The sequence below is a fragment of the Aphelocoma coerulescens genome, chromosome 1 (assembly GCF_041296385.1).
Source record: "Aphelocoma coerulescens isolate FSJ_1873_10779 chromosome 1, UR_Acoe_1.0, whole genome shotgun sequence".
NCBI classification, from domain to species: Eukaryota; Metazoa; Chordata; class Aves; order Passeriformes; family Corvidae; genus Aphelocoma; species Aphelocoma coerulescens.
The window spans coordinates 62,017,759-62,042,113 of NC_091013.1; the positions used below are offsets into that span (position 1 = coordinate 62,017,759).

General features: G+C 41.0%; 1 protein-coding gene across 1 annotated transcript; it reads right to left on the bottom strand.

The window, feature by feature from the left end:
* Positions 1-345: 345 nt before the first annotated feature.
* OLFM4 (olfactomedin 4) lies at positions 346-21,702 on the bottom strand. Its single transcript, XM_069029986.1, has 5 exons — positions 21,629-21,702; positions 17,855-18,007; positions 11,237-11,449; positions 10,168-10,321; positions 346-2,504 (listed from the first exon to the last, which is right to left on the bottom strand). The coding sequence occupies exons 1-5, from the start codon at positions 21,656-21,658 to the stop codon at positions 1,711-1,713; spliced, it is 1,344 nt and encodes a 447-aa protein (XP_068886087.1). The 5' UTR covers positions 21,659-21,702; the 3' UTR covers positions 346-1,710.
* Between the last annotated feature and the right edge of the window lie 2,653 nt (positions 21,703-24,355).

Below are 24,355 nucleotides of genomic sequence, written 5' to 3' on the forward strand. Positions count from 1 at the left end.
TTCATCTGCTTCCAATATCTTGAGTAGCATCTCAGCTTGGTGGAGAAGTGTTGCCCTAACCAGCTAACATATTTCCGTGCAGGGAAATAAAGCTCCCCTTCTGTACTTGTTGACATACAGATTCACACCTTTGTGTTGTTCCTACTTAAGCACACAGAGTCCAAGTGAGTGCAGTGATCCTCTTTCAAATATTTGGTGCCCAGGCTTCCCATTGCATCCCAGAAGTTACCTATTTGACACAAGCAGCTTTAAATGGCTTTATAGAACAACTGAGATTCTTTCAATTTTTTTATTAAAACAAAAGCAATCATTTGCATACATGTTGATTTTGATTATCAGAGGACACAGACACAGTTGCATATGTAACAGAAGAAAATGAACCACATGAACTGCTTTCTTTGTCATTTCAGGGCTCTGAATTTCAGTTGTTTAGCTTGCTTTCTGACACGATGAAAATAAGGCATTGTTACAGTGCACATATTCAGAAACTATCACATAATACCCATTAAAAAAAAAATCAAAACCCTATCATATATTCAACTACTCTGACCAGACTCATGTTTTCCACAAGACCTCTTACCTTGCTGTAAGACAGAATTACCCAAGGAACAAATTGGAGCCTAGACTAACAAGGCTCCCAGGAATCTAATTACAGGATGGCAAAAATGTTGAAAAGAGGCACATCAAATAACAGATCTGTTATTCTATGGCAATGCATTATATACACCAAGAGCCACTCGTGGCCAAAAAAGTCAATGGGAGGATTTGCGTAAACTTAGAAGAGCATAAAGAAAAGGAAAACAGTGTTCTTTGCACTGCACTGGCTGGAAAATGGAGTACATAGCTAGATTGTAGTAAGACCATTCATAAGGCCAGGTTTAGGCACACAGAATTAATAGGGGAAGCAGAGTGGGACAGCAGGGAAAACTGATGAAAACCATACTGCCAGTTTTTCCCCCACAGGCACTCCAGTAAGGCAGCCTGGTAGTGTGGCAGCTTAGGAGAGGGTTGAACTGCTTAGAGGCAGCTACAGGTGGGGACCAGGGGCCACTGTCCCACTGCATCACTGCTGTCGAGGGCAGTGAGCCCTGTCCCTTCCACAATGCCTTCTCTTCCCTTCCTGTGGTAGGATTTACACAGCAAAGTGCATTTTTACCCTCCCTCCTGAAGCCTTGAGCCAGATACCACTGTTTCCAACTAACAAATGGATTGCTGTCTTCCAACCAAGTCTACTTCCTAATCTATTTTAATCCTTGAATTAATTTCTCTGAGGCCTCATTTCACTCTGATGAAGATCAGTAGAAATTCATTCTGTTTCTGAGTGCCTTGCCTGTGTTACTCTGACAAATGCAAATCAGTGGGTAATTAGCTTCTCAGTCACTAGATAGTCTGTGCCCAGCTATTTCTGCAAACAAAATGCACTAAATCTATGCACTGAATCTACCCCCAGAGACAGGACAACCGTAAAGCACCAAGCACCAATAAACACCGAGCAAAACCTAAAAAACCCCATAGCGCCAACTGCTGCCAGCAACATTAGTGGTCAGAGTGGCCAATCCCTTTGAAGAGTGTAAGTGTCTGTATGACAGCCCCACATACAGTACATCAGACCAGATGAACTCTGAACTGGCAGTAGCACTGTCTCAAGGCCTATTGGATCACTCATATTGGCTGCTGCCAGTTTTATCATATCCATATGTCCCTGAGGTACTAAGGCTGAAAGATCACATCATATCTTACAAGGTAACCATCACTGTAAACATACAGTTTCTGATCTGTGGGGCTATAATCAATACTCTGGATTGTATCTAACTTTTTATCCATAATGATACTGATCCTACCTTCTTGGCCAGTACTTGTGTCATACATGTAGAAGATCTCCTCTTTCTTAGTGTTCAATGGCCTTGTGGCGTAAAGAACACCACATAACATGAAAGCATTGGAAACAGATGGCTTGTACTGTCTCGTCTGCCAAGTATTTAGCACATCAAGTGTGGTCTCATTGAGTTTGCTAATCACAATGTTGCCCACGTTATTTTCAGTTGAATATATTACCCATAACCCACTTTCATCCACAGCAAAATCTATGTCCTGCCATGCTACGCCCGCATAAGAGAAGCGGTTACCAATAGCAGCACCTGGAAGCTCCTTCCTCAAAACCCCCGTGTTTGTTTTTATATCATGCTTCACCATATATCTCGAACCATAAGCATGATAGTACAAATAATTTTTATAAAGGGCAGCACCGCCTCCTTCCCCATATGTTATCCTCCTTTCATACGTGTATTTAAACAGCAGCAAATCATCAAAGGAACTATAAATTCTGAAGTATTCTAAGTATCTCCCATCTGTGTTCAATGGTGCAACCCAATAGACTTCCTTCTCTGGGTTAGAAGGATAGTAATCTCTACCCCAGGAGCCATATTTGTAGGAAAATCCTCTCCAGTTCAGCTTGGCAACATAGGGCTGGCTAACATTCATCGGTCCACGGTGAATGCAGGTACCTGTAATTAAAGAGAAAAAAAACAAAACAAACAGGTTTTCCAAATGTCATTATTAGGAGAGAGGTTTTGCAGACTGTAGCCTCTAGGCTGTGTTTAGTGAGGAACAGCTTCATGACCAAGCACAGACATAAATGCACAGCATCAAGTGGAAAAGGCTCATTTAGGGCTAAGGCCAGCAACTGGATGGCACCAAGTGTTCCAAGCTGACTCAAAAACATAGCAAAAAAAAAAAATAGGATACATATTATTACAGTTATTTGAAAGGGGAGGTGGGGGATTAATTCACAGAAAATCAGTACTCATTGTTCTGTTCCACACAAGGGAGAGATTTCTGTTTCTACCCATTTGAGGCAGGCCAGCCTAATGCATTAGGAAATCCCTTGGAAAACACAATTTCAGAAGCATTTTAGGTTATTTTCTACCTCAGTGGAACTGAAAGCATGGGACATGGGGGAAAAAAGAACGAGGAGCATCTGATTTCTGTGTATTTCACTGTGGAAGGGAAGAAAGGAGCAGCAGCAGCAGTAATTCCAGAGTCACATTTCAGATTAGCATTCTGCTGTCAGAATCACAGCTTTACAACTGTGTGTCACAGCCACATGGTGCCTTCCACCTCCGGCCCTCAAAGAAATCTGCAGACAGTAACAATCACAACCCAGGAAATGTAGACTGATATTACTCTGACTTCTCATGTGGGATGACTCTTTAGAAAATATGACTTCAAGCTGAATCAGAACAGCTCTGTTTTACACATATCCACAGCAAAACCATTTTCAGTATCATGGAAAAAATAATTTAAATACAATAAACAGTTTCCTTTTATTCATGCTGAATTAGTGACATTCCTGTTTCCTGATAAATTCTCAATATTGTAAGTCACTGGTAGGAAAAACCTTTCACTCAAAAATGTCCCTGGGCTTCTGATGAGTCTGAAGCAAAAACCAGCATGCACTTTTCTAAGTGTTAACATGAGCTTTTTGTATTACTGCCACAAAGTGTCCCAGATTTTTTTCTGTAGGGTTATCTTCACCTGAGGTAATGGAGACAGAGATACCAAGTGGCTGGCACCAGCTCACAAGCTTAGTGGTACTCCAATGCTTCCCAGTTCACTGGGGTGTTCTAGCCACTGGATAGTCTTCCTTATTAAAGATGGAGTATAGTATGAATAGACCCAAGTCTCATACATCGATTAGTGAATAAATTAATGGCCACAAAAGTTGGTTGCTAATAATACCTCCCTCAACACAGGAACTCCATGCACTGACAGCTATGGTGCTGATGAATGTCAAGATTATCTTTCGAGGTTTTAATAATTTGAGTGGGAACCATGTCATGATTTCTTGCAGCTTCTGTGACAAGAATGGATCATATGCTCAGTCATATGAAAGGATGTCTGGCATATAAATAACCTCTGTCTTAGCACAAAGAAGAAAGGAAATAACAGAGAAGGAATTTATCTTTTGCCCTCAAAGCTGACCATCCCTAATCATAGGCAGACAGTACTTATGGACATGAATTGGAAATTCCTGAAACCACTGACAGAAAAGTCTAGGAGACATTTTGTTCTCAAAGGCTTTGCAGTCTATCCCACAGAAAGAAGGAAAATTAGAGACAGACCAATCGGAAGTATTGTACTTGGAAAAAGACTGGGGAAAAAAGATAATTGGTGAAAAAAATGCACTGTTGCAAATGCGGAGAAATCTTTTTCTGATCTGCTTTGCCCAGGAGAAAGGTGCAGTACGTGTGAGACTAGAAACCTGTGTCCCAAATGTTAGTAGTGCACAAGCACTGACATTTGTGCCAATGTCTAAAGTCAATTTGGACAGTGAAGCTCTACATGTCTCCCCCTTTCTCAAAATGTATTATTTCTCTGCTTCTACTACACCACACCTTCACTCCTCACAGTTTTGCGCTGTCTTACGCTAGTGATTGTGACCTGAGGGACACGTGATGCACCTGCAGCCTCCTCTCAACATATGTGAGAAAGGCGGGGAGCAGTCTTATATTTAATATAAATCACTACACTGAGATAAATCCCTATGTCCCCAGGCCATGTTGGCAACTTCCTTGGGGTCAGTATTGCCCATGGCAGCAGCTCCTTATCACTGAGTCTCCATCTGATGGCAGAGAAGGTGGCACAAATTGTAAACAATCCCATCTCCTCCCCCAGACCTTTTTGTGGCCTGGGTTTCTTGCAGCTGAAACATGGCATGACCGTGGTTGAATGCTGCTTTCCTTCGTGCCACCAAGAATCCATTCGAATCAGCATTCCTGGCTCGGAGCAGATGAGCATTTAAGCATGCACTTAAGTGCTTTACAAAGGACGAGGCCCTGGAGCAGAAACCTCATTTCCAAATATAGCACACAAGGCAGGCACTGCTGTATGGCTGGCCAGGCAGCATCTCTGGAAATGGCACGTAGCATGTCTAGTAACATGGCCTCAGCACTTGGCACAGCTACCAGTATTTGGAGGTGCTCACACCTCAGCTCATGCAAAGGAAGAAAGCTAAGGCAGCCAGTGCAAAATGGCTTGCAGCCTGCCAACTTCATAAATCAATTTGAACTGCTTTTTTCTCATATCTCTATTATGTATTGCTACCTATGGCATGAGGATTTCTTTAAAGCTGGTGACATATTGAATATACTACTGTGCTTAAATCACAATAAACTTATCTCAGAATTAAATGGTTATTAAATGCTCTAAAACTCTTCATTTGTTTAAAAAAATACAGCACCAAAGCTTGCAGGTAGTGAAGCACTGCTAAGCTCATCTATATGCGACCTCAAATAATTTTTCATGTCATTAAGCAGAACACAATTCCAGATTTATTTTAATAATTCATACATTGTTTCATAAATAAAAAACAAACGTGTGTTCAGCAGAGAGACCTTTTTTTACAAAAGAAATAATAAATTATTATTTCTTCCCTTAAAGAGATCTCTCTGCTGAACACTTGTTTGGTTTTTATTTATGAAACAATGAATTATTAAAATAAAGTTACAAGCGTGTTCCGTTTTAATGACATCAAAAATTGTCTGAGGTTTCTATAGAGTATGTGCTTGATTTTTATTTCCTTGAAAACTCTCCCATAATTATTATTTTTTTTTACAAAAAACTCTCTGTGGTAGTCGGGGGTGATCTGTCTTTTGCACAGGTTCAGAAGAATTCATTGTTGTTTATTTAATCTAAACTTGCCTCCCTGTCTAGATCTTGTGGGAAAAAGAATTCACAAAGGAAGCAAAGTGTCATGTAATTTTGTAAATATTAGAAGGTACTTGAAATAAATCCAAATGCATTATTCAAACTTTCAAGTTTTTAACTCCTTTCTCCATTGTTTTGGGCCACTGATAAATGACATCCTGGTATTTCTGCCTTCTGCCTTCCTTTGTCTTGTGCTTATGTAGCAAACAGACAAGGGAAGGTCTAGCACAGGTCCATACACACATACTTGTCCCCACATAAAGAATCAGTCTCTCAGCTCAATTGTATACTAATCCTTCTGATTCACCAGAAAAAGAGCTGACACCTAATTGTCAGGACTGAAAGGAGCCGGACTTGCTTGGCTAACGGGCTGCAGAACTGAGCATGAGACACATCCTGCTGGATCTCCCTTTACTCACTTCACTCTGAAGCACTGGCAGAGCACATCAGCTTCTTACTCCAACAATAAAAAGAAACATTCCAGCAGCCTCCTCCCACCAAGCAGCTGCATCTGATTGCAGAAGACAAGGGACCACCCTTGGCCTATGCAGCCAAAGGTCACAAGACAAGGTGGGACCCACACTGAAAGGAACTCCCATGAGGGGCACGGACGCCACAAGCAGGCTGGTGCTACATTCTCACACGTGCTCCCAAGCACCAGATGTGCATCTTCCCCTCCCATCCAGATGTGGGAGCTGTTACCAGCCTTACTAGGGCTTGAGATATCGAAGACAGAGCTTTAAAGGAAAGGCTCATCCTGGCTTCTACTGTCTTACTGACACAGGAAGACCCACAAAGACACTCCAGTCTTCCACCAGTATCATGGGGGACAGACACCGGCTTAGAGCAGCGTAAAAGACAACCTATGCTGGCAACATTTAACAGGGGATGAGGTGGAGGGAGGGCTGGTTTTCATCTGACATGCCTTAAGGCAACTAAGCAACTGGGGTCCTTCAGCTCAGCTCCCTCCAATGCCACTAAATAGATGCATGTGTCTCCAGGGGCAGTTCAGGAAGTCCTGGGGAGGACAACTGGACAGTTCTTTTCAGGTGCCTCTAGACATATCTCTCTCTTTGTGTATGGATGCATTCAGTTCAAAACACAACCCAAAATATTCAGAAAACACAGACAGCTTGGGTCCATAGGAGGTAAAATATAGGCTGAGAGTGAAATCACTGTAAGACTCCAATAATATTGCCGGAGTTTCAGAATTAGGCTACTCCAGGTATTCCTCCTGCTGAGACCTACTCACCAGTAGCTTGAAATTCTTAATTTCTGAGTGTATAAAATCCAGGGGAAAAAGAACCCAACAACATTGTTCCTTTTTTTCTTCCTTTCTATTTTGCCTTTGAATTTCATCTGACTCACTTCTCCCTGCTTCCTCTCACAGATCATTTCAGTGAGATGTAACACAGAATCTGCTGCGGAAACCTCAAAGGACCATCCTGAGGTCTTTTTTCTCTATACCTACCCAATGCAGCCACATGAGATCAGCCCAAAGGAAAATGAATGAATAAATATTTCTTCCCACTGGAGTGGTAAGGAGAGAGATGCCATGAACCACTGCAGATAGGAAAGCCAGTGACAATGATGGGAATGACTACCTATGTATCAGACACTCAGATACCCACCTCTCCAGTCAGAGCGTAAGGCAGATGGAAACCAGTGATTTCTTTCTGCTATGTTGTTTGAGAACAGGCCTGCTCACTCTGAGAAATACAGCAGGAAAAGCCTTGGGGGACAGAGTCAGAGGGGCTGCGTACTACGGCAGTGCGATGCAAGAAGCTTTAATTAAACTTGCATTTAGACTCATGATCTTAGACAGCTTGGGGATTAGCCAAGCTCTCTCTAGTTCATGCTGCCTACCCAAAATATTCAGGAGAGAGGATGAAGGGGGAAAGAAAAAGCAATCTGAAAACAGGACAAAGAGTCAGTTTAATACAAACATTATAAATATAATATGAACTAAAATTAGGGCAAGGCCAAGAGGTCTGGCAGGAATTCAAGGCATTCAAGCTTGCAGAGAAAACATACGGAAATTGTATTCAAACACACAAATGGGTGCTAGAAAGCTCCAGAGGCCTAGGTGTGAGCGTCCATGCAGCACCTCCAAAATGGCCAGCTAGGAAATGCAGCTCTCTCAAATACTTGCTCCATCTTCCCAAGCAAAAACATCTTACTGCTTCTGTGTGTTTTCAGGTACAGTCTGCAGGACGTCTAATTGCTCTACAAAATCCTCTGCACAGGTGATAGTTGATCCCCACCAGTCATGCAAAGTCACAATATGCTAGTCCTGTGTGGATTAGCACAGATCTGAGCCTAAGCAACACTTGTGTTATCTGTAGAGCTGGCATCTCCCAACACAACAGTTTCTCTGCCAGTCCTTTGTGCCTTCCTCAGAGACCACATTCACCCTGAAGGAGACCATGTGATAATACACTCACAGACATCCTCCAACCCCTCCCACATTCCTACCTCTGGACAGAAAAACTCACAAACACAAGAGGTTGTCCTCAGCTGATGTCAGTGCTGGTAACTCTCTGGAAGTTGTTATACCAGGTAGGGTTTTGACCTCCTCCATTCCTTTCTGCTACAATGCAATGTTGCCATCTGCAAAGGTGCCTGAGCTATCTGGCACACCAGTCAGGAATAAGGCAATGCTAAAGCAATACCATTTTGGTACCAGATAAAGTCTATCCATCTCCCTACTGTGCCCTGAGAAACAATGCTGAATAAGTCTATTACAGTCACAATTCTATGCAATTACATTTAGCCATCCCAGAGCTACCATCCTGCTCTAGACATGACTTGCCTATCCCTGCACGGAGCTGCACTGTGAAGTGTAGTCTCTCCTTTCCTACGCACTGAAAGCTGCTATGTCACACAGACACACCAACCACCCAGATGTAAAAGCAGCCCTCTCCTCCATCCCTCATGGAAGGACACAGTACTTGTTCTGGAGCTCAGTACTTTCTCACCAAAACAAAAGCTTGCTGTAGGTTTGAAGAGAATGAGATTGCTCCTTTCCACACACCATTGCCCTCAATAAATCAGTGAAATGCCCGTCAAGTACTTCTAAAACATTGTGCAGTTTTTTTCATTGAAACATTTTAAGCCTTTCCTTAAGCAGCAGAGAAAGGCCTTGAGATTTTTTACTGCAGGTTTTTGTTTCAGATTTCTCTCCTGTCTGATTCCCAGACAAGGTGTTACTCATGTATTCTGTCAGAGAAACGCAGCAATTGCTTGCACTGCCATGAAGCTCTAAGGAGGGACTGCTCACCCTAAGGGAAGTTTGTGTTTCTGCCTCTCACCTTTCCAATGAGATGTTTGAATTAGCTGACCCCAAGGTGATGAGAGGTAAACGCTGGTAGGTGCAAATTTGTGGTCCTTGAAAGCAGGACACCACTCCTCCTTTATTATAGGCTCCTCTAGCTGATTGTTAACCAGCTTATGTGAAAAAGCAAGATTCTTCCCCTGGGTATTGTGTACAACACAGCACTTTTGCTCTTGCAATACTCTGCCTAAAGGAACCCTCTGTGTATAAAACACTTAGGGGACCAACACAGTTTTAGAAATCCTCCTGTCTGTTAGCAAGTAGGATTCTTGACCTGGCATTTCTAGTCTAGTGTTTCCTAAATGTTTTGCTCCAGTATATCATATCTGACTCTCAGAATTTCTCAGACTATGATTCACTCACAATGTGATTTTTCAAACTGAACACAATGTCAAGACAAAAGTTCTTTCAGTTATAAACTAATTACCACACACCCCATAACTCTTATCACCATTATATGAACTTCACTCTGGGAGCCACTGATCCAGGCACCAGAATATAACCTTTCCCAGTTAAGAAAACTATAAAATCTTAGTTCCACTGAAATCAGTAATACAGCTTCCCCTTATTTCCCTGAGACCAGAACTTTTCCCCAAGTCCCTCGACCACCTGTTTTAGAAACATCTTTTCCCTGTGAAGCAAAAATAATCTTGACACAAAGCTCCCTTCTGGAGTTTGCATATCAACAGCCTTAGTACATCAACAGTTGCTCATACATTTTTCAAGCAGCATTAGAGCAATATTGCCGTGACACAGGTCACTTTCACAGGAACTACTAAAAATCGAAGCTAGTCAGTAAAAAAAACATAGTTTCCCATATTTCATTGTTATGAAAAAAAAAAAGAGAGAAGAGGGATAGAGATTCACTTTTCACACTATAGGTAAGAGTAAGACTGCGACGATTTCTTCCAGCTGAAAACAGCTACTGTTTTTGAAAGAATTTGATTCCTGCCTTCCTTTTCCTTTTGAATCATTGATGAAACTTCAGGAGCTGTCTGCTCAATTTTTCAAGAGCTAAGGAGTTTCATTACAATTGTATTTAATATTAACAAAAGGAAATCTCTGCATTTACAGTTCTAACAATGTATTGTATTATTTCTTATGTATTATCCAACAGAAATACTTACCTGGTGAGAAATAAGGGGGTGGTGTAGTTTTGGTTGCGTTCTCTTCACACTCTTTCAATCGATTCTGCAGAGACACAATTTGGCGACGAATTGCAAGGACATTGTTTTTGTCCAGTGATTCCAGTTCATTTACCAGTATGGTCAGATTGGTGATCTAGAGGGGAAAAAAAGACAGCAAGTTTTAATGTCAATGTCGTTTTACAGATATTTGCAGTCAGCTTGATCAGGTCACAGAAGACACTTCAGAGAGAGGTTCTAAGAAATATCCCTAAGAGTAGGCCTTATCCTCCTGGCCTCAGCTTGACATTTCCAGCAGAGTATGTGACCACAAGGATAAGCTTTAAGACTAAGTTGTATAACAGGATGCAAAAAATAGTGTTATTTTATACATAGTGTAAAAATATCCAGTAGGTCTTAGGCAAGAACTAACTTAAATATAAAAAGTACTTATTCCAGCCTTACAAAAGTATCTGCAAATTTTATTTGCAAAGATAAAGAGTGTTTTTAATCACCTGCTTGATGATCTAGAGGACAATGGAGCAAATGATATTTCAGGTTCCATCTGAAGTAATTATTCTCTCTAGGTGAGTGATTAGCTACAATTTTGAAAATGTGATTTATAGTCTGCTGGGAAGGTGATAATCTTTCCTACTTCTTGATTTCATATTGATTGGGCCACTGCCTTAGCAACCAGCAGCTAATTTTTTAATTATCTAAATTAAAGCATAGAGACTTTCAAGCATGGGGGTCTGTAAATTAATATTTATTATAATAATTTAATCAGCTTCAGTGTTTAACACTATGAAAAACTTTTAACTTTCAGGCAGATATTTGTCAAAACCAGAGTGGTCTCCATTTGCTTTGGGGTTTCTTTGCTTTTCTGTGCTCTATATCAAGGAATAAGTTGTTAATACATTTAAGGTCAAACTTTCTTTTGATTTATGCTGATGAAATGCTAAAATAGTTCCACTGGCTGCAGTAGAGACAGACTGCATTTCCTCAGCCTAAAGAGAGAATAGACTATCTGTGTATTTGAACCCTCTGTGGCTAATTAAAACCTTGGCAATACCTCCAAATATATTTGCTCAACGATGGCATTGCTTCCAACAAGGCTGGGTTTCAGCTGAGTGACCAGTTTCTCTAGGTCACTGATTTCCACTTTCAGCAACTGGAAGTCCAATTCCGTGTAAGATACACCACCCGTCTCCACTTGCTGCACTCTGATGGTTAGATTGAGGATTTGCTGCTGATACAGTTCAATTCTTTTTGAGTACTCCCTAACCTGAAAGAAAGAAAAAAGAAATACATATTCAAGTCCAGGTTAGCAAATAAGACAAGCCTGTTTGACATCCTTGTTATATTTCTGAGTACCCTATGCATAGCTTCCACATACTTGCCATATATATTCTTCACATAAACAGCATAAATGAAATTCTCATCACATACATAAAAAAAATATGAAATTTAACCTTCATTTATTGTTAGCAGTTTTGCAAAATCCCCTCAGGAATGCCCGGGGACAACTGAAGGCAGAATTTTACTCACAGTCATCCATTTTTTTATTCTTTTCTAATATTGTCTCTGTGAGCTAATTTTATCCTCAGTATGCCAAGAACTTACATTGGTGAAAATTGTATTAGGAAATCTGCAGTGTAATGTCTCTCAAAAGCAACCAGAGAAGGCTGCAAAATGCAATAAAGAATTCCCAAGTTTTTCAACTTCATTTCCTATTAACTCTGAATCCAAATAGGACTTTACCCTGTGTACATTTGAATTGTGTCAAATGTTGGCAGAAGTGATTTGATGCTTGTCTTTGGGCAGGGGGAAAATATTTAAACAGAGTGTTAAAAATGAAATCTGGTTTAAGTGAAAGTGTTAAATATATGGCAGGCTTTAGCTGGAGTAATTTATATAGCAGCCTTTTCAGTCTTTGAACCATTAAATAGTTGTCCAGATAAATATATTTTCACACATATATCTGCTGAGGTAAAGGTCACAGCACAAGCACTGTGATGCTGAATGTTAAGAATATTATAAGGATTTGGGACTTCCCTTAGAAATGTTAGTTCCTTGAAATTTAATGCTTTGGTAAAGGGGCATAATTTCTCTCCCATATGCTTCATACAAGTCATGTCTCTTTTCCCTTAAATCAATATCATTATATCACAAAAGATAAGTAGGAATAAATATAAATAGTTTGTTGCACTATTAGCTTCATATTTATACCCTCAGATGGTATTTGTGCCTCTATCTGCAGCACTTTAATTTTCATGACTATTACTTCTTCAGCTGAAAGCCTTAGCCTACATCTTCTCAAGCATTCTTGCATTATCTGAACATTAAATAAAAGTCAGTACTTTTTCCCATTGTGTCTGAAATCCTGCCATGGTTTGAAGACCATGGACTCCCTGTTTTTCTGTTTTGACAGCAGCCCTTGAGACAGGGACCTAACAACACCCCACATTTATCAAATAATTCAATCTTAATTGAATCCCTTGTGTACTAAAGAGGAGGTGTGGGAGCTCCTGGCATGGAAATTCATGAAGAGGATCCTTTAAGATCATAAGTTATTTAGTGATGTGGATTAAGGAGGAGAAGCATAAGAGTAGATCCTCTGTTCAGAAGTATAATTATCAATAATGGCACACTGTAAATCTTAACCCACTACAAAAACCCTGCATGGACATACGTAGTATACACCAAAACCAGGATGCTGAGTTCCATGTATATAAATCTGAGTTTAAAACAGATCTTCTGTTCTAAATGTGTGCAGCCAGGCTTCGAGCTGCTCAAAACTGTCAAGTTTCCACAAGCTGTAGCAGAAGCACCCTGGCTCACAGCACTGGATGCTCTAGATCTCCCAGGTCAAGCCAGGATAATTTCAAGTTATTGATTACAATTAAGAATCAAAAAATAACAACCTACAAAGACCTAATTCCTTGTAACTGGCTGGAAACAGTGATTGCTGGGATCCCTTGTCCTGATGCCTTAGGTTTTAACTTTTATATTTTTTCAAATCCTGTCCTGCTTGGTGTATATCTCTGAAGTTTCTTGTAGCCTGTTAACTTCTGCTCTCTCATGCTAGGTAGACATAACAAAGCCTCTCCAGGCTTTGTCTTCAAGGACACCCAGACCATCCTAGGCCCAAAAAGTATAAACCAAAAGCCTTTGAGAGGGGGGCCAGCTGAGGGGAAATTACATCATTAACTGAAGATTTAATTGGAGAATTAACCCTGATATGCAAATGAACAGAACCTATAAAAGTGTGAAGAACTCGTGACCTGTCATCCATCTTGGGGTCCATCTTGGCAGTAGGCTCTGGCTCCCAAGGGTGTACCTTTGAAGGCCCTTCAAATAAATGCCTACCTTTATTCCCTTGCTCCTGTCTAGTCTCTGTGTTTTTATGTGGCCTCTCAAGGCACCAGTCCTAACTGCCACCATCATCTGGTAGGGAATAGTAGGAAGAACCAAACAGTGCTTTTGGAAAAGCCAGAGGTAGATGGACCTCACACTTACACTGATCACCAAAATCAGTTTGGAGTTGAAAGAGAATCTCAAAAAAAAGCCATCTGGAAAAATTATTCAAAGGTAAATGTTTAAACCGTGTGTTTAGAGTTTGCACAACAACAAAAAAAGAAAGAATATGTGATTACAGCCTGAGAAGTATGAAGCAAGTCCATTTTTGAGCAAAATTGCACTGCTGTGCGAAGCTATGTCTATCACAGAGGTATCTGGAAATTTGTCTACTTATTAATAACCTTTCTCACAGTAATACTGGTAATAATAATGCAATACAGACCAAATCTACAGATTTGGTAGAAATAAACAGGCTGCTGGAATTAGTGATGGCTACTCATTAGTGAGAAACCTGTGAATTTGAAGTTTTCTCCAGGGTTTTCAGAGCCTGGACAAAATGCTGAGGGCTGGAACAAGGCATGCATAGTTATTTCAGCCCTGACTGCAGAATGCTGCAAGACAGAGCCCTGAAATTCTCCTCCCATATTAGAGGATTTTCACTCAGTCAACCATCTAGGTCATTTAAGGACATGTCAACACCATCCAGCAGAGCATAGCTCAGCCTGAACTAGCACCATCACTCTGCAGTGCTCTGCACAGCCACACCAGCATCTCAGTGAACTTAAGCTAATAGCTCCCCTGGCGAATTATTGGACAAATAAAATTTTCTCAGCAGTACTGCACTAACAGGCCTATACTGCTCTTGCAGATAAATCCAGTACACATGTTAAGCATTGCAATGCTCTATGTGGAGATTCCCACCTGCTCAGTACTGGTTTAGGTGTTTCTGTGGATTAGAAATATCAGTTGAAAGAATACGATGTTGCTCTGTTGATTGGCAGGTAGATTTAAGCAGCTTGTAATCCTTGCTCTTCTACTGCATCTACCTGCTAGGGACTGGCTGTAGTCTTTTGACAGGCTGGCACAGAAATTCTGAGCATATCCTATATTTAGAGATACAGACCAATAACTAGTACTGATTGCTGCTGCATTTTTCATAAAAGCCTAAAGTAGGATATCATGAGTGCATAGAGCCTGGATTAGCCCTTTATGGGAAGAAAATGGAACCATGTGAGGTATATGTAAGGAAAAAATCCTCAGTTTCAGTTTTTCCTCCTTTCCAAGCGTTGTCACCTTCGTTTAATGAAAAGGGCAGGAAAAATATGCAATGCTCATTTATTGTGTCATTTACCTGCAGCTGGTATTTACCAAAACAGGTTTTGCAGCATGCAAGCAGACACTTCTCCAGCACACATTTAGAGAGTACAGAAGGGGGAACAAAGGTGCAAGATGAAGATGTAAAATAAAAAATGTGGGAGGAGTGAGGGAAGATAAGAAAGAAATTACAAAACCAGCAACTTTATAAAATCACAAAGCCAGGGCACTGGCTTTGGGCAGGCTTGACCTCTACAGAGCTGTAAGGAGCAAGGCTGGCAGTCTGCCTTCTGAGATGGAGAAGAATTACATTACAGGTTAACCTGTTTTGAAAAGCAGGGGGCTTTTTCACTCCTGTTTCTGTTACATGAGAATGTTGCGGCCATTGTGAGCCATGTTCTGAAAGGCACTTTCTCTCCCTGTGATCATATGCTGATCCACCCCTGCCATGTCCTCTCCCCTTTCCTATTGATAGGAACAGCCAATTCCCACTTTGCCTTAAAAGGTTAATTTTCTTCTGTAATCATAATTATGCTGGCAAAGGTTGATGTGACAGAGGAAAAATTAGTCTGATATTTTCAGCCTACAGTTTGTCTGAGTTGGCACATGAGAGCATCTCTTTATCTGCAAGCTTCCTTGCCTGCTGATTCTATAAAAGGACCCCCTTGCTTTTTGAATTAGCCAACAATCAGGCAAAAGGTTAATGATTCAATCAGGTTGTTTATCTGGCACTTCTAGCACATGGAAAGCATCCTTAAGAGGGTCCAATCCTGCAGCTCTTATCCAGGAAAAGTTCCCATGATCTTCAAAGGGTGTTTTAGAAGAGCAACAAAAGCATGGATTCCGAGAGTCAAAAAAGGAAGCATTCAGTAGAAATTCCCACTTCCATGGTGAGACTAGGTTATGTCTGAATGCAATTCCCCAGGAATTTGCTCAGGATTGTTTCTAATAATTATCAGTATTGAAACCTTGGGTTTCCTCCATTTTATTATTTCCTTGTCTCTGTAAGTATCATTTTGACTGAAGTAATATACAGGATTGCATAAGGATTTTTTCCACAATTGGAAAGGTAAAGAATTTTTGAGCACGGAGATTTATGCATCACAGGATCTCAGACTACTTAAGTTCAGATATCAATAGAGAAATGCTCAATAACTCTGTTCTTTCTACAAAAAAAATAGAACATTAGAAATGAGAAATCTTACACACATAAATTTACACCTAAATTCAATCTGTTCACTTCAATTTCTGACCTAAAGTGTCTCTTTTCCCATATCACACCAAAGTATATGTCACACTTCAACTAGATGCATTGTAACACTGTTTGGCTGATTGGTCTCGACAGGATGAAATTCAGTGAAGCCTGAGTTAGGTCAAGAATTTTCACTGTCTGAAGCGAGAGTTGCAAGTCGAGGTCAGTGTCTACACTGTGGTACACTGCTGGGCATGGGTGACAACAGTCACAGCAGCCCACACCAGCTGGCAACCTAGACATTAAAGTCTAGGGTGGGGACTCAGCTTGCCCTGAATTTAGAGGTGAGTTTCAGGTACAAATCTGGACACCTAATTTTAGGTATTTTTAGTAACCTGTGTCATTATATGAGCAAGATGTCTGAACTCATTGGAGATCTGAGGTTGTCCACACAGACAGGTCAAGCAGCACTTGAGATGCTCCACACATCTGCCTGGCATTAGCTTAAAGGAAACATGCACCATTCTGAGGAAAGCACCAGTAAGAGATAGGTTGCACCAGGGCAAGTGACTGGGAAAGGTGATAGACAAACACCTTGAAGAATCATGCCAATTTTTGTCTGGGACTCATGCCCCTCATCCTGTCCCAGTGCAGTTACCTTCAAATGCTGGCACTGACCACAGTGGGAACAGCATGGGGGCCTGAAATCTCAGTGATTTTCATGGCTCACTAACCCTGAGCTGTACTTCCATGCTCCAAGGGATCAGGTAACTCCTGTGCTTGGAGGCAGCAGGACTTATGTCAGTTTGCCTTTCACGTGCCTGCTGACAGCTGAATGGGTTTCACTGTTAGCTCCAGTTCTTTCAAAACAAACTATTTGAACTGAGAGATCTTGCAACAAGATCCTACGCCTGTTGTTGTGGGTTTTATGCACAACTTCTTATCTGTTCTTGATTATACCAGAGGAGGGCTATGAATATTTATGATTACAATTTATAATTTAATGCTTTGCCTTTTCTGCTGATTAATTCAAGGACACTTCATTTCTTAAGATGCTTGGTTTCCAAAGAAAACACTTTCTGCTGGACACCAAATCTGAATCCTGAATATTTATCCACTATAAAAAGTCAAAGGCAGATTCCTGTCTTCACAAGCAGCTTCACCCAGTGCACTTCAGCATGTGTAGGTTTGCCCCAGTTCCTCAAAAAACGGATCTCAATTCATGCAACAAGCAGCCAAAGCAATGTAAGGTGTGTTTGTCTTCAACAGAAATGCATAATTCAGCAGTCTCACTGCCACAGCTTCAGATGTTGACAAGAAAGATTTTTTTATTATTATTTATTTATTTTTCCTCTGTGAGAGCAGAAGCAGTGAAGGAGCAAATATTCACCTACTTCTTCACTCTGGGCTGTGGTGACCTTTCTCCTCTTTCCCTTCACTGCCTTCTCACAATCTGGCTGGTTTGATACAAATAATAACACATGAAAGAGCAGGAGGCTTGGCTTCCTGTAGCATCATGTAGCAATCCCAAACTAATAAAACTGAGCCAAAAGAGGAAAAACATAACCATTCTTCCAAAACATACCATATGCCTCTAGCTGAAAAGGCCTAGAAAAGAGACCTGAGAATATTCAAATGTATGATATGCTATTACAATGTCAAAGATCAGAGGTTTAATCACCTTTCTCCTTGTTCTTACAGAGCCCTCTTTCCAACTGTTTGAAAGAGAGACCACAATTAAGTGCTAATTGCTGTACTTTTTCATAGGCAACCATTTTTCCAAAAAGATGCAAGTGTTGTTTTTAAGACAAAAGAACACCTTACTTTAGAAAGCTCTGTCTCAAACTTCTCCGAGAGTGTTGTCACTAGAATTTCCAATTGCTCAGCCTTCTGCACTGGAAAGGTGGTATCCGGCAAGTACACAGAGCACTGACAGGTTCCCTCATCATTCACAGAGCCAGACACATTGGCAAAGAGCTGCAAAAATAAATTGGTAAGAAAAAAAGTGTTAACATTCTTCTCTAGAATCAGCACCTAATAATTTCTGGAAATAATATGAGTTGTGCCAATCACAAAATCAACAATTTCTTTACTAGTCATCTTCCACCTTCTTCTTCCAAGGAAGTCAAAATATCTAGCAATTTCTATGACTCATCCTTACAAATCTCTCTAAAAATAGTTAAATATTGCTTTAAAGATTTTACCATTGGAAAAACAGAGGCATATAATAGTCCTTGCTTTCCCAATCTTGTGGACAATGTTCCTAAGATAATGAAATAGCTTTTCCAGCAGATAGAAAAGCAGGCAATAGCAGAAAAATAATAATGTAGTAAGTTAGGTCTTACAGCTACTATTCTGTTCATCTAAATTGGTCAAATCATTTAGTCATTTACATCCAAAGAGAGGAAAGCACTGAAATAGAACTAGTAACAGGGAACATTTTGAAAAGAAAAATCTTTCATTTGAAGATTTGCAGCCAGCCACAGCAAACAGACGTGCATTTAATTATACACCACTGAAAGGTGATAAATTAAATAGGCAGGTTTGGCCTAGGGTAGAGATTCTTATTTTGCTACAAAATATTGCTCATAAGACCCGCACATCACAGCCCACCCATCCATCCTTGTGGATAGTTGGCAAAGCTCTTGCCCATGAATTGCCTGTCCCACTTGTCTGCATGCTCACAGCATCATCACTGAGCAATGTGCATGAGGTACAGAAAGGTCAGGGCTGGCACCTCCTGATCTCACCATAATTTACAGCCAAGGCACACTGCATTCTATAAACACCAGGCTGAATACTGAGTGTGTTCGGAGCAGTTCTTTTCTGTTTGTACACAAAATGTTTCCAATTCATAAACCTATCAGGAATTTATTAATAAAGATATTTGATGTTACTTTAAAATATTCTGGCACACACTTCAATGCAGCTGCATATTTTAAAGCTGCAGACTTGCTCTTTAAACTCACTTCTTTCTATAATCTCTTTTCCTGCCTTGCAGAAATCCCAGTGTTATTCATGTGTTCTCTCTTTTTCTTCCCTTCTTGAAAATAAACAAGCAAACAACAAAACAATGTCCTGAGACCTGGCATTTCAGCACTTCTTCCCTTACTTTTCCACAGTGGATTCAACTAATGTCCTCGCTGAAAAACCAGCCCAGGACACACAGTGATGGCCAGCAGCAAAGCTGTCTTGATCTGTGAGCCCAAAAAAGGAGCAGCAAGCAGGAATGATCCCAGTTCACACTTCTGGCAACCTCTTTACTGCAGCCACAACAAACAGCATGCATCTCATTTTGAAAGAAAGCGTAGAAAGTCATTTTATCTGTGTTGTTCAAGTACCATGGGCCTTAAAACTTCACTCAGACTGCTGAAGACATTTAACATGAAAGGAAGCAGAGAAGTATCTCATGGCATTCCAGAATGTCCCAGCACATAACTTCCATTGATTTCTCTGCCAGGCAGGTTACCAAAGCACTTTCGAAAATCCCACTGAGAACACATTATGTCTAAGTTTCCAAGTATTTTTGAAGATATGGCTATCAGCATGTAAATTACTATGAAAAATAAGTTCCTAAATCACTTAGATATTTTCTACTCCTCTGAGTCCTCAGCACATGGGCATGGTTGGGATGGCAAGTCAAGTTGCTCAGCAATAAAATACAAATGGATGGGAGAGACCAAAAGAATAAATAAATGTGGCTTAATGAGTATATGGGAGCTTCTCTGAGACTGTTGCACACTGGCATGCTAATTTTTGCGTGGAAGGTATTGTGCTCTGCTCTTTCTGTGCATAACACAAACAGGAGTACATGTATACAAGAGAGAGTATGCTATACATTGTACAGCATAGTGTCTGCTATACCTCTGTATGCATTATACACTCTGCTGTAAGCTACAGTCTTGACTGTATATACCAATCAGTTCTCTAGACTTACCATGCCTATTGTGCTAAAAAAATTCATAAATGTATTCAGGTATCTCCCAAAAAACCCACAACTCGTGGCTTTTAACCTCCCTATGAAAAACAATCATTATATTTTAACATTTGAGTTAGGAAGGAGCTTTGAGTTGAAGGAAGAGATTCACTGCAGTAAGCGCAGCTTATATTGAAGCCAACAGGCAGTTTCCCCAAAAGAGTAGACAGCCTGGGCAGACAGGACTGCTTCCATTCTTCCATTGACATTACAAACATTGGGATCATGATGTTGACAAGACCAATAAGCATTGTTTAGTTAAAAGCCCCTTGGGTCAATAAGTGCTTCAATCAAAATATAATACCAGCCAAATTACAACCATGTAACAAAAATGTCTTCTGTCATCCTGTAGAAAAATGCATGAGATGGACTGCTACTTTTGATGGAGTTGTATGGTTCTTAAAGTTTAATAATTTATACAGAATGCTTAAAAGAGACCAAACTGTCCTAGCCTACAGCAAGGACTTGACAGCAACATTTCACTCTGCAAAATTAAGCTGTTACATATACATATTTGAAGCTATGAGAAATGCTCTTTCTCCACATCCCTTCAAACTAAGAAAGGGAGTAGGAGCGAGCAGTTACTCAATTTTCTGAAAACCAGGAAATTTGTCACTGTAGCCTAGTGACTTTCACAGGTCTGAATCAGCTATTTGCTCATCCTAACACAGAGATCCACAGAAAGCACACGACAGGGCCACAGCAGGGGCAGAAGCCACCTCAGCTGGGCAAGGAGGTGGATGACGTTTGGGTCCTGCTAATCAGACTCTCAGAAAAAGAATCTTGACTCAACTTTTGAAATGCTCTGCTGGAGCCAGAGACTCAACTCTGTCTCAGAAGAGGTCCCTTCACACATCCCATATGCCCCACTGGGCTTGCCTGGACGCACAAAAGATCTGCTGTGAAGCTGTCTACCACTGCCAGCCTAATCTGGACCTGTGCTTTGGATGAACTCTGTTTTTGACTATAATTTGGAAGACTATACAGAGCAAGTGTGACCCATTGAATCTGCTCCAAAGCAAATATGTTATTAAACAGTCACTGATAGAGAGAGAGAAGGAAACCAAACCCTAAAATCTGCAGACTATGGACTTAAGCACTCTACCAGAAGGCACAGAAATAAGATTCATGTCCTTCTACCATCAAATAGCTGATAATGTTTTAACTAGGTAGAACAGGGAGAATCAAGATATTCTCACTCCCAGCAACCACAAGTGGGCACTCCTCAGAAGATACTTTCAAGGCTCTGTTCTAGTTTAGGAGCGAAGACTTCCTCCAGGAAGGCTGGAACCACCAAACTGTTTGTCATACTGGCAACAAATCCCTAGGGTCCCATCTGTTTCATGTCTGGGCTCCAGTTCAGTAGTTACAAGGTTAATGCTAAAGTTTTGGATTTGACTTAAGGCACTGAATGACATGGCAACAGTAGTGATGATTTTGGAGATTCACTACTTCCTAAAGTACTGGATACACAACACATAAATGCTTTTTCCAGGCAGCACAACTGGTTTACCTGTGTTAGAGTCAAGTCACTAAGTGACTGTGTAGCATCTAAAGAATGGGACAGAAGTTCCTAAATTTGGTCTTTTCTGAACAATATTGAAGACTAGTAATGGTTATACCTTTGGGGTAGTCTGCAGTTTGCCATTCATATTCCTAGGCTGCGTCAGATATGGAAGCACCGTACTGAGATGAGCAGTCTGAAAAGCAAAGGAAAGACTTTTTTAGTGTGATTTCCTGCATAAGGCACCATCCCTTCCCCACCAGTTAGCCCCCAATCCTCCAGCTCTGACTTTGATTTTATTATGGGAGCTATCCTGAGCAACTGTAAAATTTCTGGTCTGCTGCTGAGGTGACAGTTTCCCTGGGCACAATGTCACTTCACAGACACCTCTTCTTGAAAAAAGGCTCTGTGTGACCAGAGCAAGGCAGGGGACACTCAGCCTGTCCCGGAGGTGTGAGCTGAGGCTGTGACAGGCAGCCCTGGCAGATTGCATGGCAGTCTAAAAGGACAGTGCCGTGCCCCTCTGCCCTAAATCCAGAGAATAATGTCCTCCCAGCAGGGATGTCCCCTCCTCACCACCCAGCTCATGCTCCAGCCTCTAAGCAGAGGACTCACAGCCCCTTTCACAGCAAGCTATCAGGCTGTGAGCTGTGATGGCTGGGGAACATGTCCCACTCTGCTACTAGCACCATGGAAGTGACAGCATCCAGCTGTGGAGAGGGAGCACTGGGAGAAGACACCACACTGCCAAGGATACAGCTAGATCCACCTTGGGAGCCTTTTGTGTAGTAAGACTATATACATCCCCTTTAACTTCCATCTGTGGCTGCCACCTGCCTTCCTGCCACAGCAAGGACAGTGACTGTAACCCTGGCACCGTCCTGGGGGTTACCACGTTCCCACACAGTGTGAAGAGCACGGTGCTTTCCCATGATGCAGCACAGTCACCCATAATGGGATCTCACCAAAACCAGTGGCAAACTGGGAACTGGAGCAAGACACCCTCAAAGTCAAATGGTCTAACAGACAGAGCATCAAATGGGCTTCCCCTGCAACACGACACTCACAGCTGGGTCTTCCTGCATTTCCCAAATCCCAGCTGGAACCCTACTCCTGAGCCAGGGAATGGTGGGGAAATCCAAATGGCCAGCAAAGGGCAGGTCTGTTAAGTGGCACAGTGTAAACAAGCTTTGTGGGACAATTTGTCAAATAAACCCTCTTGAACAGGCACTTGTGTGCTCATACAATTACACTGATCGTGATGGGCAGCTGGTAGCAATTAACAGTGTTAGGCCAGAGAGCATCACAAATTGTGCAAATTACACAAACTGAAGACTAGCTTAAAGCTAAGCAGACTAAGGAGGAATTTCTCCCCTATTGAGCTTTCTACCCTCAGCTTATCAATATATATTTACACCTCCATCTTGAATTTTGCAACTTTTCATTCCTTGAGCAGATAAAGGCAGCTTCCCAGGAGGTGTTAACTTCACTGCCTGCATCCACAACACTCCTAAACTCCAAAAAATGTAACTAGGGGCACACAGGAATTTTCTGGTTGGTGACTAAACCAGATAAATCAGAAAGAATTATTGGGAGCCAAAATGCTTTTTTCCCAAATTTTAATTAATAAATACCAAAAGGCAGTCATTTTCAGTCAAACAAAACCAAAATGCTTTGCTTCATTTGAAAAAGTTCATAACCTATTAACAAACTTTTTTTCTAAAAATTTGAACCCCCATTTTTAATTTAAAAAAATTAAAAATACAGTACAAAATCAAAACTATCTTTCACTAATATAATTTTTTGCTTAAAAAAAATATTTTTCAAAGTTTTCTCCCTTCCCCCCTGAATTTGATGTAGCTTTTGTTTGGGGGTTATTGTGGGTTTTCTTCTGATTTGGTCTGCTTTGAATTTCTCTCTTGCCCAACCAGATACAGTTTTTTAGGGAAGAGGGAGAGTACCCAACAATAACCAACTGATACGGCTTTCATGTGCCTGGTCACAGAGTATGACAGCAATCATGCAGCTGGGAAAGCTCCCACCTCCCAACTCCTTCCACATCAAAGATGTGGATCTGTTCCTGCTATAAGCCCTTGCTAACTAATTAGAAGCTACACAGAGCATTTAATATCCACTCAGATCCTCACTGGGAGTTGCACTCATCTAACCAAAGGCAGAATTTGACTCTGACTTTAAACCTGTGCCTCAATTTGACATTTATTACCCAGTCCCTATACATTAGTTGGGGGGAGGATGGAGGAATTCTTTAAACTTTCTCCATGCAGAGATCTCAACATTTGTCTAATCATTTTCCAGTAACCTTAAAAGAATTTTCAGCAATCTAAACTATGTGAGATGACAAGATGGCACCAAAGCTCAGGTTATGAGACCCTCATCTTACCTCTTCTGCAGCTGCTGTCGTCATCCCAGCCAGAGCACTCATGCTCTGCATGAGGAGAAGCACAGCCACCTGTGTGTGCTTCATCTTCTCAGCCAGCAGATGTGACAGCAAAGGGAGAAAGGATGTATTTTATAGTAGAGTCTGGGGATTTCCCCAACCAACCCTTAAGGAACTTGCATGATATTTTTACAGGTTTTGGGTAAGTGATGTCATAAACTCATATAATAACCAAATTACTAACGCACAAAGAAAACATAAGTTACCATCATAAATTAACTGTGTCCAGTTTTCTAACAGGAAACCTTTCCCATGGGGTACAGTATCTGATCTTAATCTTGGTTCTACAGAACATCAGGTGCTTATTTGATATGAGAGGCAAACAGGCATTTTCCTTACAGTGGCTCAATCATAAAAATTCTTGTAGATTCTTTGAAGATTCCATCA